The sequence below is a fragment of the Xyrauchen texanus genome, chromosome 43 (assembly GCF_025860055.1).
Source record: "Xyrauchen texanus isolate HMW12.3.18 chromosome 43, RBS_HiC_50CHRs, whole genome shotgun sequence".
Taxonomy (NCBI): Eukaryota; Metazoa; Chordata; class Actinopteri; order Cypriniformes; family Catostomidae; genus Xyrauchen; species Xyrauchen texanus.
The window spans coordinates 2,541,534-2,555,085 of NC_068318.1; the positions used below are offsets into that span (position 1 = coordinate 2,541,534).

At 37.5% G+C, this 13,552-nt stretch overlaps 1 protein-coding gene across 3 annotated transcripts in view; it reads left to right on the forward strand.

Moving 5' to 3' along the window:
- pam (peptidylglycine alpha-amidating monooxygenase) overlaps positions 1 to 13,552 on the forward strand; it is a 220,511-nt gene that overhangs the window by 149,224 nt on the left and 57,735 nt on the right. For all 3 annotated transcript variants that reach the window (XM_052116273.1, XM_052116275.1, XM_052116274.1), the window contains 2 exons: positions 6,735 to 6,851; positions 7,170 to 7,242. In XM_052116273.1, the coding sequence (XP_051972233.1) occupies positions 6,735 to 6,851; positions 7,170 to 7,242 (190 nt within the window). The remainder of the gene's footprint in view (positions 1 to 6,734; positions 6,852 to 7,169; positions 7,243 to 13,552) is intronic.

Genomic DNA, 13,552 nt, shown 5'->3' on the forward strand with positions numbered 1-13,552 from the left:
ATTTTTCCAACAATTGTTTACAGACAGATTGTTTCACTTTTAATTGACTATCACAATTCCAGTGGGTCAGAAGTATACATTCACTAAGTTAACTGTGCCTTTAAGCAGCTTGTAAAATTCCAGCAAATTATGTCAAGCCTTTAGGCAATTAGCCAATTAGCTTCTGATAGGCTAATTGGAGTCAATTGGAGGTGTACATGTGGATGTATTTTAAGGCCTACCTTCAAAATCAGTGCCTCTTTGCTTGACATCATGGGAAAATCAAAAGAAATCAGCCAAGACCAAGGTACCACGTTCATCTGTACAAACAATAGTATGCAAGTATAAACACCATGGGACCACACAGCCATCATACCACTCAGGAAGGAGACGCATTCTGTCTCCTAGAGATGAACGTATTTTAGTGCAAAAAGTACAAATCAATCCCAGAATAACTGCAAACTTATGGAGATGCTGGAGGAAACCAATAGACAAGTATCTAAATCCATAGTATAACGAGTCCTATATCAACATAACCTGAAAGGCTGCTCAGCAAGGAAGTAGCCACTGCTCCAAAACCACCATAAAAAGCCAGACTACAGTTTGCAAGTGCACATGGGGACAAAGAAATTTCCTCTAGTCTGATTAAACAAAAATGTAACTTTTTGGCCATAATGACCATCATTATGTTTGGAGGAAAAAAGGTGAGGCTTGCAAACTGAAGAACATCATCCCAACTGTGAAGCGGGGGCGCAGCATCAGGTTGTGGGGGTGCTTTGCTGCAGGAGGGATTGGTACACTTCACAAAATCGATGGCATCATGAGGAAGGAAAATATATATTGATTTAAATATAAATATATTGAAGTAACATCTCAAGACATCAGCCAGGAAGTTAAAGCTTGGTCGCAAATGGGCCTTCCAAATTGACAGTGACCACAAGCATACCTCCAAAGTTGTGGCAAAATGGTTTAAGGACAATCTATTGGATTGAGCCCTGACCTCAATCCAATAGAAAATTTGTGGGCAGAACTGAAAAAGCATGTGTGCGCAAGGTGGCCTTCAAACCTGAATCAGTTACACCAGTTTTGTCTGGAGGAATGGGCCAAAATTCCAGAAATATATTGTGAGAAGCTAGTGTAAGGCTATCCAAAATGATAATCCTGAAACTCAGTTATGGTAAGGGGCCTTACAATTCCAACACATGCGGTTGACCAATCACAACAGATTGGGCCAGTTGACCTTTTACAGCAGACTGGGCTTTTCGGAAAGGGGGCTTTAAAGAAACAGGAGCTAAATCGGAGCGTTTCAGACAGAAGGTGAAAAGAGTTGCTGCAGCAATGTTCAGTATGAATAAAGCATGTAAACCTATTCTAGTAGACCTCCAAAATAAACTTATGAACCTGTAAATTAGCATAATATGTTTCATGTTTTGAATAATATTTTTTACTTAATGTATTTTATTTTGAAATAGGTTTACTTCCTTGTTTGGTTATGTGTCTTTGTCATGCGATTTCCTGTTTCCCCCATGTGATCCTGTCTTTTATAATCATATGACCATCTTGTTTCACATGTTTTGTTCTTATTGGTTCTTGGTTTATTAGTCTTGTCTTTCCATTGCTTCATGTTTATTAGTCTTGTTCTTGTTTATCAATTCAGTCTTGTCATTTTTTTGTTATCTTGTTAACCCTAGTCTGTGTGTTTAAGCCCTCATGTTTGCCTTTGTCCTTGGTCAAGTATTGTGTTGGTGTAACGTCTTGTCTGTCTTCATGCTATTAGTCAAGTCTTGTCAAGTTTGTCAAGTCATTGCTTAAGTTTATTCAGGTCAAGTTTAGTTCGTGTCTATATGTCTCTTTGTTTTGATACTTTCACGTTTGGATTTCACCTTGTAAATAAAACTGCACTTGGGTTCTTACATCATCATCGTCCTCATCCGTTTCTGTGTTCAGCCTGTCTTGCCTGCTCTGTAATGTTACAGAATACTTGACCCCTACATGAACCCATCAGTTGCACTCCTGCATCTCTGCCAGGGGAATTGTTCCCTAGAGGATTTTGTGGTGGACTTTTGTGATTTGGCCAATGAGGTAAACTTTTTATAATTTTTTTTATCCCCTTTTCTCCCCATATGGAATGCCCAATTCCCACTACTTAGGTCCTCGTGGTGGCGCAGTTACTCACCTCAATCTGGGTGGCGAAGGACATGTCCCAGTTTCCTCCGCTTCTGAGACTTTCAATCCACGCATCTTATCACTTGGCTCGCTGTGCGCAACACCGTGGAGAATCCCAGCATGTGGAGGCTCATGCTACTCTCCGCGATCCACGCACAACTTACCATGCACCTCATTTAGAGTGAGAACCCCTAATTGTGACCACGAGGAGGTTACCCCATGTGACTCTACTCTCCCTAGCAAACGGGCCAATTTGGTTGCTTAGAAGACCTGGCTGGAGTCACTCAGCACACCCTGGATTCGAACTCTTGACTCCAGGTAGTCAGCGTCAATACTCGCTGAGCTACCCAGCCCCCAACGAGGTAAATTTTAATGATGTTGCTTTGAAGGACATTTTCTGTTTTGGACTAAAAGAGCCTATCAAGTCTTGTTTGCCTCAAGGCCAAATCACATGGACTTTGGCAGAATTGATGGACTATGGCCTGGTGCTTAGTGGTTCATGTTTCACTTTGGGAGTGGCGGATGAGGGACTCAGCACTCACTCAATGGCGCTGGCTCTTTGACCATGGCAGGCTTGGGTGATGGCTCATAGCAGGCGTGGGTGCTGGCTATTGGAAGCCAAGCACCATGCCAAGCGGAGAGCCTACCATGCCTAGTCGACTAGCCTCACCTTGCCATGTCACCACATTGGCCCTGACTTAAGTCGGCACGCCTATCTTGTCATGCCAAATTCCCATAACCCCTGAGCCTGCCACGGTGTCATAAACCGGTGAGATTATCATCCTTAACTGTTCTAGGAAGACAATATATCAAAGAATTCAAAATCTTCTGGCTCTGGAGACATTAAAAGACACTTACATGCTCAAGCTGAAGCCCCTGACAAGGCCGCAGACCAGGGAGCCAATTTGGCTAGAGAAGTGAGGTAAATTCGCTGAGAATTGTTGAACTTGTCGCCAATGCTGACGAAGGACATTGCTGAACTGCCATGGAGACAAAATTCACTGAGTTGGTTACAAGAATGTGGGATGTCGAGAAACAGATTGATTATCTGGAGTCATCGGAGAGGCAAATAGCTGCTAATCCGCTAGTGACCAAGGTGGATTTGGAGCGCGTCTGGGAAAAGTTGGTGGATATGGAAAATCGTAGTCAGCGGAATAATGTCCGGATTGTTGGAATTCCTGAGGCCAAAGAAGGTCTGGATATGGTGAAATTCCTAAACTGGCTCCTTCCGAGTCTGCGCGACATAACAGGCCATTAGCTGGAAATAGAGTGAGCTCACAGGGTTTCGGCTCGGCGACCCGCTGAGGGAGACTGGTGCTAATCAATTCTGGCCAAATTTCTGAGATCATCCGATAAAGATATTGTTACACGAGGCGAGGAGTAAAGGAAGGAACCACAGCATTTTCTTGTTCCCAGAGTTTGCGTTATGTGGATGAATTTACACGTTCTTTGTGGTTATTCTGCCTATTGGCTGGAGGTTGCTTTAAAGATTATCATCTGTTGTGTAATTCTGTCTTACAAAGTTTTAATAGAAAGACCGGCAAAGTTGTCGCAGGGGCTCTAGTAGGCATATATGGACCATTTGAGTTTAGAGGGATGGACATCAGTGTGCGCTGTCGTGCGTGGGGTTAATGTGTACGTTTTTGCAGATGTTTTTCTTTTTTCTGTTTGTTTGGTTCGGGGGGAAGTTTGGGGTTTGATTGTTGCACTAATGTTAGAATGTGGTCTTTATCATTTTATTTTTGACACACAATCTATTTTTTCTAATAAGTCAAAATGTCAAATGTTCATATGAGTGGACTATCTTTCTCCACATGGAATGTGAATGGGCTGGGGAACCCCATAAATAGAATCGTTTTTTCTCTTCTTAAACATAAGAAATATGATGGTGTTTCTTCAAGAAAAGGATCTTCCCCACAGGAAGCAAAAAAATTTGGGAAGATTTGGGATGTTTTCTTTAGTGCTGGCTCAAGTAAGTGCAGCGGAGTTATTACACTGATAAGTAAACATCTACAAATCAAATATCTCAAACAATGAGGTAAACTTTAAACTAAACAGAGGTAAACAGATTTAAGATAAATTAGGCATTTTAGTAGATATTCAGGGGCAAAGTCTTATTTTGTTGATGATCAGGGCTTTTTTATAGATCTTGAAGTGATGTTGCTAATCACGGGCACCCCTCATGATATAATATTGGGAGGAGACTTTAATCTTTTGATGGACTCAATCCTTTATCATAGTGAAGCAAAAGCATGTAAGCTGTGTGTAAAATCTTGGTTTTACAGATATTTGGAGACTTTTGAACCCATCTGGTAGGGACTATACATTCTTTTCATCAGTCCATAAGATTTATTCTAGAATAGATTTTTTTATTATATTGAAGTCCCTCATTTCATCTGTTGTTGATTGCTCAATTGGAAACATCTTTGTCTCAGATCATGCCCTGCTGAGTTTAGAGATGTTACCACAAACATCGTCATTACAGCAGAAACAACATACAATTCTCCGTCATGGGGCATACATATAAGTGTAAGACATCATTAGAGACTATAAAGGGTTTACTTTTATTTGTGTACTCTCACAATAACAACAACACCTTGTGCTTTTGTAAAATAAATAAAATAAAAAGGATGTGCTCTATAAATAAAGGTTGACTTGACTTGGCAGTGTCATTTATTAGCCAGTCACATTTTCATCCCCACTCACTCCATCCTGATATCAGTTACAGTACAGCCTCATTATTAACACTCAACCACAATGGCCATTAGTTGCCTAAAGCTTAGTTGCAGTGTTCTTGGGCTCTTTTTAATGGAGCTGCAGTCAGTGATGCAAGAGAATATAATAACCAATCCATTAATTCTGAGCACAAAACTCATCTTATTTGGGAGTTGGGAAGAAATTCAACACAATTAGACAGAGATGAGGTGTCCACAGTGGTCTGACACAATAGAGTTTAGGTTTATTTCTTTATTTTGATTTTATGTAATTGTGATTGTCTGTGTTTGTGGCTGGGCTAGCTTTTGGGTTTGTTTGTTATTTAGAAGTGCTTACATTGGGAGGTTCACAGTGAGGCCATGGCTGATGGATGGTGTGTGTTAGCTTTAGATTACAAATGTTACATTGCTGTCATGCTGTTATTTACATAGATTTAGATATTTTTTTATTTTTTTTCATTTTCTAATTTGTAAAATCTAATTATGATTACAGAAATAGTTCCCTCAAAAAGGAAAATTCTATAATTTTTTACTTGATGATAGAAATACTTGCCTCATGTTTTTCCTTTAAACACAGGAGATGTGTAGTCAAATGTTCATGCTGCTCTTTTCCATACAACAGAAATGCTGTTGAGCTTCATTCACACATTCGCTTTCCACAAAGCTTCATTCCCTCAGATGTAGCTTTCAAATCTCATTGTGCTTGTCTTCAAATAAAAAATGGTGCCTTAGATGCGCCACGCCAGTTTGACACTAAATGCTACTGGTTGTCACGTGTGTCACAAATTTTAATTGGTGTGAATGTTCATTCTGTTCCTCACACAAAAGCTATCATATGATTTCAGAAGACTTTGTACAAAGAGTACAATTTTTATGGATTACTTTTATGTTTTTTTGTTGTACAGCAGTGGTCCCCAAGCAGGGGCCCTTAGTGAGCTCTGTAGTTTGGGACACAGTTTATCAAAAACAATTAAGACATGCAAAAGCTCAAGCAACAGTTGTTAACAGGGTGTAGAATTGCTGCTTTTTTTGTTTAGAACTGGCCAGTTCTCACACAATTACAAAAGATGAAAATGCTTTGGTAACATTGCTTAATAAACTAAGTCCAGAAAATATGATGACCGTTACCTTAATTACGGCTTTGTTTTATTTTCCAATCAAGTACTTTCCAACGAGTGTATAAGGCCATCAAAGTTGATCAGACATTTAAAATCAAATCAAATACAAATACAAGCACAACTCATTGTTTGAGCAAAAAGCAATGTATATCAATAGTGCTTCAAAAGAAATGGAACCTTGTCAGCATCACGTTTTGGATACAGCTGTACACATCATGAACTTCGTCAATGCCAGTGCTATGAGCTCCTTGATATTTACAGCCTTCTGCTAAGAGGTGGGTGCTAAAAAACCCTCCTTGCTGATGCAAACTGGGGTGAGGTGACTGTCAAGGGAAGGGGCACAGCTGACACATCAGAGGTGCATGGCTTCCTAGCGGACAAGTGACACATGGCTTGCTCTCTCAGCTACCTTGCAGATATTTTCATAGAGATGAACGAGATAAACAGAGTGATGAATGAATGAATGTTCATTCATGTATATAGCGCTTTTCGATACTACACTCAAAGCGCTTTACATAGTGAACAGGGGACTCTTTTTAAATGTTTTTATTATATGGAAATGAGCACAATATCTCCTTTTGTGTTCCACAGAACAAAGAAAATCATTATGATAAATAAATGATGACAGAATAAAATGTTGTGTGAACTATTCAACTATTCTGGTTAAGTATTCATTCTAATCCTTTTAAAGTGTTACACGCTGTGCTCTTCTAGAAAGATTATGATTTCTCTCTCTCTCTCTCTCTCAAACACACAGCTCCTTTAACAATAACAACATCTACCAGCAGAAGTCTCTGGGCCCCATCCAGCAGTCGACCATCGTGGTGGTGGATCCAGTTGTAGGACGAGTGCTTAAAGCTTCAGGAAGAAACATGTAAGTCCAGGAGATTCCCTCATTAAAGTGTATATATTCTGCAAGTGATAGACATGACAGTGAGAAACTAGAGTACTCCCAATATAATCTATGAATTCACAATTAAAAACATGTGAAACGCACAAAAAACTTGGACATTGACAGTGTAATCAGTGATATTTTCTGCTTGCAGTGTAGATCGATTCATTTATTTTAATAGAAGTTTTGGCATGTTGCATTGTGATACTGGCATATAGTGTTGACAGTAATGCTGTTTGTTGTTTGTTTCTATTTTTTATTGATTGCACTCGTTGTTAATGAAATGTTTTTTTCGAACAGGTTCTATTTGCCGCATGGAATGACTACTGACAAGGACAATAATTACTGGGTGACGGATGTAGCTCTTCATCAGGTGAAGATGCCCAAGTTAACAACAGAAACTTCCACAAACAATTATTTAGTAGATCTTATTGTACAGTAGGGTTGTCACAATACCATAATCATATCTACCGATACTATACCAGCTAAAGTATCATGATACCAAGTAGTACCACGATACCACACGATAGTGTGTTAATTCTTAACATATTGTAGTTTGTCATAGCAAAGGTGGTTCTTAGAAATTAGCCATTCCACTTGTTGCTCCGGAAGTGGTGAAAATAACTGATGGATGAACTGGAAGAAGGCTCTAATGGACTAACTTGTTATCCAATACATTCTTAGTTGGATGTAAAAAAATAAGTAAATAATAATAATAACTTATAGCTGCATTAAAACAGCAGGTTCAACCGGCAATGGCTTTAAACTTTTATTTCATTATTTCTGTCATTATTTGAATGTTGGTAACATAAAAATAAGCATAATGTAACGTTGAAAATACTTTTATGAGTAGCTTTTTTCATTATTTTAACCGCTTCAGCCCCTCTCTCCTGGTAAACGGCAGTGCGAGTGCAAGTTACACACACACCGGTTTGATCGCACGCCTCAGGGACGTGATCATACTGATCTGATCATAAGGGCAAAGTTGCTGCCACCATTCATTTGTAATTGGAAAAAATTAAATGAGTGCAACATTACATTTTTCTGAGAAATGGTTAATCTGTAAATGTTAAGATAAAGCATTTAGGCTAATGAAGTGGCACCAGTTCTGCAAAAGCAATACAATGTCTCCGAAGGTGTTTAATAAGGTTGCTGGTGTTTCCCCCTTTGGCTTGAAATCTCTGTAGACATTTTGAAGATGGGTTTCCTGGTCTCTTCAGGCAAAACCCAAAATAATTCAAAATCTCACTATTTGAATTGTGTTTTTTATAAAGCTTCTCACTCTCCAAAGTTATATTTAATTCCATATTATCCATTAGAGACACGACCAGCAAATTAACACGCTGAGATTCAGACGTGTGTTTGAAGCATGTTTCATGTTTTCCACCACACATTAAAAATAAACAATACCATAAACTGTAAGGGAAATTTTAAACTCTTAAATGGCACTGTGTGAAGTGGACGCTACTTGAAAAAACTACATTTTTGATGTTATTGCAGATATAGGTCTGATTCAAATAAAGGTTTTAGCGAAAATAATATTTACTATCTCACATACAATATAATTTTACAGTGCTACCATATTGACCGTTTAAAAAGATACTGTGGCACGACAATTATTTTGAAGCTTTAGATACTACTGTAGCACTGGTATACCGTGCAACCCTATTGTACAGATAAAGGTGAAGTGTGTTTTTTTGGGGGGGTGGAAATTGAAGTACTTTTTCATGTCACAGTTTATTGTGCCGTCAGGGTTGGCAAGGAACATAATACATGTAATGGGATTACATATTTAAAATACAAAATATAAGTAACTGTATTCCACTACAGTTACAATTTATATAATTGGTATTCAGAATACAGATACATTCAAAAAGTATTTTGATTACTGAAGATATTACTTTGCATTTTATTGTCATTTGTTTAATTGAATATTTAGTCCTTTCTGATGGAAACATTTATACATATAAATGATGTGATCCAAAGTGCATTTGAACAGCAGTGATGCACTTTCTTATGAAGTTTTACATTCATACGAGCGGACAGAGAAGTAAGTTTGAAGTAAGTGTGGAGCAGAAGAAATAGAAATAAACCTTGTGTAAATTTTCAGCTTTATTCTAAGCTACAATGCTATTTGTAGACATTTTACATGCACGTTACCAGGCACGATCATATTTGTTGATCAAGGAAATTCACGTTGGATCATAATTTCTATTTTTCTAATAAGACTTTTGATATTAGTGCAAAAATCATATTCTTGATGATCATTTTTTTATTGTTTTCCTGTAAAAATATCTAAAAATCCTTAAAACAAGATCAGTTAGATTCATCTTGTTTTAGAAACAACACTGCATAAGATATTTAGGTTTTTCAGAAAATGTATTTTGTCTTACTGTACAGAGCTTTTATAGTCAAAACAAGTGAAATAATCTACCACTGCTGAAGAAGTAATCCAAAGTATTTAGAATACTTTACTGACCTTGAGTAATCTAATGGAATACATTACAAATTACATTTTACAGCATGTATTCTGTAATATGTAGTGGAATACATGTCAGAAGTAACCCTCCCAACCCTGTGTGCCGTCAACTTTATCCTCCCTAGGCCCAAGCATGACTGCTGTGTGCATTTTCCCAAAAAACAAATATGTAGAAAAAATAGCTTTCCTAAAAATGTATGTCTACATATGTGGACAGCAGGACAAAGGTGTGACATTTTAAATAATGTTTTTCAATTTTTTTGCATTAAATGGTTTATTTCTAGGAGTGTTGGTTATTCATGTTTTTGAGACATTACAGATGAAAAGCTGAATCAATCCTTCTTATTCAAAGTAATGGCCAGCATCTTCAAATCACTGCCAACCATGTTCAAATAAAGTAGTAAAGCATTATATATTCTGAATCTATGTACTTCTTATTACCATTGTCCAAATATTATCTGCAGCCTGAAACTGAACTTTTGGTCGGATTGTAGGAGTGAATGCACTTAGCTGCATAGAAAGCTGTAGGAAGTCACTTTGCTCCTTTGCTCCCTATTTAGTGAATGACTTAACCTCCAGAGTTCTGTCTGTCTGCACTGGTCTCAGAACAGCCTGAAATGCACCTTATTTTCATCCTAACTCCATATAAAGCCTCTGAAAGCAAGATTTTTCAGCTTTTGGATGAACCTATTGATTCTCAATGAGAAAATGCACTGTAAATATAGGAGTGCGTTTACTTGTGTCAATTAATAGAACTTTATAACTTTATTGTACAGTGATAACAAAATGTATATTAAAATTAAGCGAAATTACCCACAGACAGGGTTAAGAGGGTTAATTTTTAAATGTATTCCACTACAGATTACAGAATACATGCTGTAAAATGTAATTTGTAGCATATTCTGTTAGATTACTCAAGGTCAGTAACATATTCTAAGTACTTTGGATTACTTCTTCAGCACTGGTAGATTTTTTCACTTGTTTTGACTATAAAAACTCAGTACAGTAAGACAAAATACTCAGTACAGTAAGACAAAATACACAGGTTAAAAATACATTCTCTGAAAAACCTAAATATCTTATGCAGTGTTGTTTCTAAAACTAGATCAATCAAATTGATCTTGTTTTAAGGATTTTTTTATATTTTTACAGGAAAACAATACAAAAATGATTATCAAGAATATGATTTTTGCCCTAATATCAAAAGTCTTACTAGAAAAAAGAATGTGAATTTCCTTGATAATATTTTTTTTTATCGTGCCTGGTAACATGTGCATATAAAATAGCTAGAAATAACATTTTAGCTTAGCGTAAAGCTAACAATTTACACAAGGTATATTTCTATTTCTTATACTTCAAACGTACTGCTCTGTCTGCTCAAATGAATGTAAAACTTCATAAGAAAGTGTTTCACTGCTGTTCAAATGCACTATGGATCACATCATTTATATGTATGAATGTTTCCATCTGAAAGGACTAAATATTATAATAATAATAATAATAATAATAATAAATATAGCTGCAAGCAGCGATGGTGGGCCCAAGCCGGTGGCACCGCCACCCCCGTGCCTTTAGGGTCGCTGTGCACGATAGGCAATAACGTAACCTCGCTTTGACTGTCGAGATGATGTGTGCTGTAGAGCTTGCATCAGTGTGGGCTCTGCAAAAGTGCGCATCGAGGGCACATATCAACCACAAAGTATGCAAGAATATGTAACGAGGCACACGTGCCAGGTCTTGTGTGTCACACTTGTATAAGGTTCAATATAATTCGATATGGGCCAACTGATCAGAAGATAAGGAGCGGCTACTGGAGAGAGGGAAACAATACAGCAGGTAGGTGAAAACCAAGAGCTTTTTTTTTACAGGTTGGAATCTTGTATTCGTTGAAGAAATTCTTAATTGTAATTTGTCTGGAGCATGTAAATCTCAATACTGTAATTTGACAACATACAATGTATGATAATGCTTACAATCAAATCTCTTTTTTGAAATTCCAGGAAGTTGGACTCATCAACTCAAACAAATCAACTCAATTGACAACAGTTGTCATATACTTTGTATGAAAATGAAATAATAAAATGAAACTTGGAAAACTCAGACTCAGTTTGGTTATGACCCAATAACATTTTTAGAAACAATAAACAATGTTCTCAAAACAACATATTGCAACTTAATAACTCAAATCACTCTTTCAATTTAAAATGTAACAGTCTTTTCAGCCAAATGAATCAAATGTTCAAAATCCACTGAATTGATTCAGTTAGTGTCAGTTCAGAGTCAAATGACTCGGATCAAAAGAGTTTTTGACTCTTTAGAATCGTTCAGTTCAGAATCGATGTCTCTCCGTTCAAAGCTCGAGGAAAAATATGCAAAAACAAAGTCTCGGTCCAATTTGTCCGAAAAAGAAAAGGTTTCTCATACCAGTTTCGATGAGTTCAAGATCAAAGTTCAATCAAATGGTCTCCGTGGGTGGCTCGCCTTTTACATACGCTCATATGCGTTGCACGTATCCAGGATGTTGATCACAATTTCTCGGAAGAAACACACATACAACAAAAAAAAAACAGCCTTGCAAAAACAAAAGGCAGAAAAATAATTAATCTTCCATTCAAACACTTTCATCAACAAATATCATGTATACACTTCAAACAACGTATTAACTCAATATCTTGACACTTACACACAACATTGTCACTTTTCATCGACTCGTTTGCATCTTCACATGTGATTAGCTTTAGCCCAACGTGCAAATTAACACTAGCTCACACACTATGCACAAGCGGCCTATATGAACTCTAATGTCACACTACTGATTTGCCGCTGCGTCTGCAACAGTTTCTTGTAAAATGTCAAGTCAATAAACAAAAAAACAACTCACCAAGGCAAGAATTTCACATCTTATTTTGCAAGAAGATAATTTGCGGTGCTTTTTGGCGCTCCGTGTATCTACATCGGTTTTTATTCTCGACTTCGGCGTCAGCTCTTCAAAGTTATCACTTTCACTCAAATGTAATCTTTTGATTGCATTCAAGTTTCTTTTCCTCAATATCTACTTTTTAATGATGAGTATCTGCTTCGTCTGACTCGCTCGCTCTCTCCCAATGTTTTTTTGACAGCAGCAGTGTGGCCCGCGCAGTCTCAGTGCGCTGCTACCATTGGCTCCTTGGAGTGTCAGTCAATGCAGCACGATCCATAATTGGATGAAACACTTTCTCCTCTAAAGCACTCGTTGTTCTCTCTTATTCGCTTTTTCTTAATTTTCCCATCTTTTTACACATCTCTCAACTCTTCTACTGGTAGCCTGGATCATCTGGGTTACAAATATCTCAGCTCTGTTGGTCCTTTCAATGTAAGTAAATGAGAAGTGGTGAGAAACAGATCAATAATTAAGTCATTTTTTACTATAAATCTCTACTTTCACTTTCACAAGCGCTCTTCTCTCTTAAGAGTTCTTTTTCAGTTGTTTTTTTTGTTTTTTTTGTGATTTACATAAGCATATCACCCCTCCTGAGCAGGGTGGACAATTTATAGTAAAAAATATAAAAATACTATATATACTACATACAATATATACTATTTATCTTTTTCACACCCACACCTATAATATCCCTTCTGAAAGTATGGATTAAACCACTGGAGTGTTATGAGTTACTGTTATGTTGCATTAATGTGATTTTTGGAGCTTCAAAGTTCCAACAGAGAAATTCCCTCCCCCTCCCCTCCCCACACACACACACACACAAAAAATGGCAGGGCCATTCTGTCTGTCAGAGAGAGAGACACAGAGAGAAAAAACACAGAACGGTCACTCTGTCTGTCAGAGAGAGAAAAATTCCAAGAAATCCACATTCAAACCACAATATCTGACATTCTGTTGGTCGGAGCTAATGACTGTAAATTAGAAAGTTGTTCGGCTTGACGAGAACAATATACACGCCGAGTTTTGTAACAGTAGATAGAACTAACTAAGTTATAACACACTTCATGTGTCCTTTTTTAGTCATAAATCAATTTCCTCGCCACGGCCAAACCATTCGAGATATCAAAAATCCGTCCGGAATGTAGCATCCTCAATGTCTTGACTTCATGCCGACCGAGTTTGGTGGCGATTGGATTCATTCTCTAGGAGGAATATATATAATTCCAGAGCACGTGTTTCCAAACAACCCATAATAGCCGACTTCCTGTTGGGCTGGCGTAA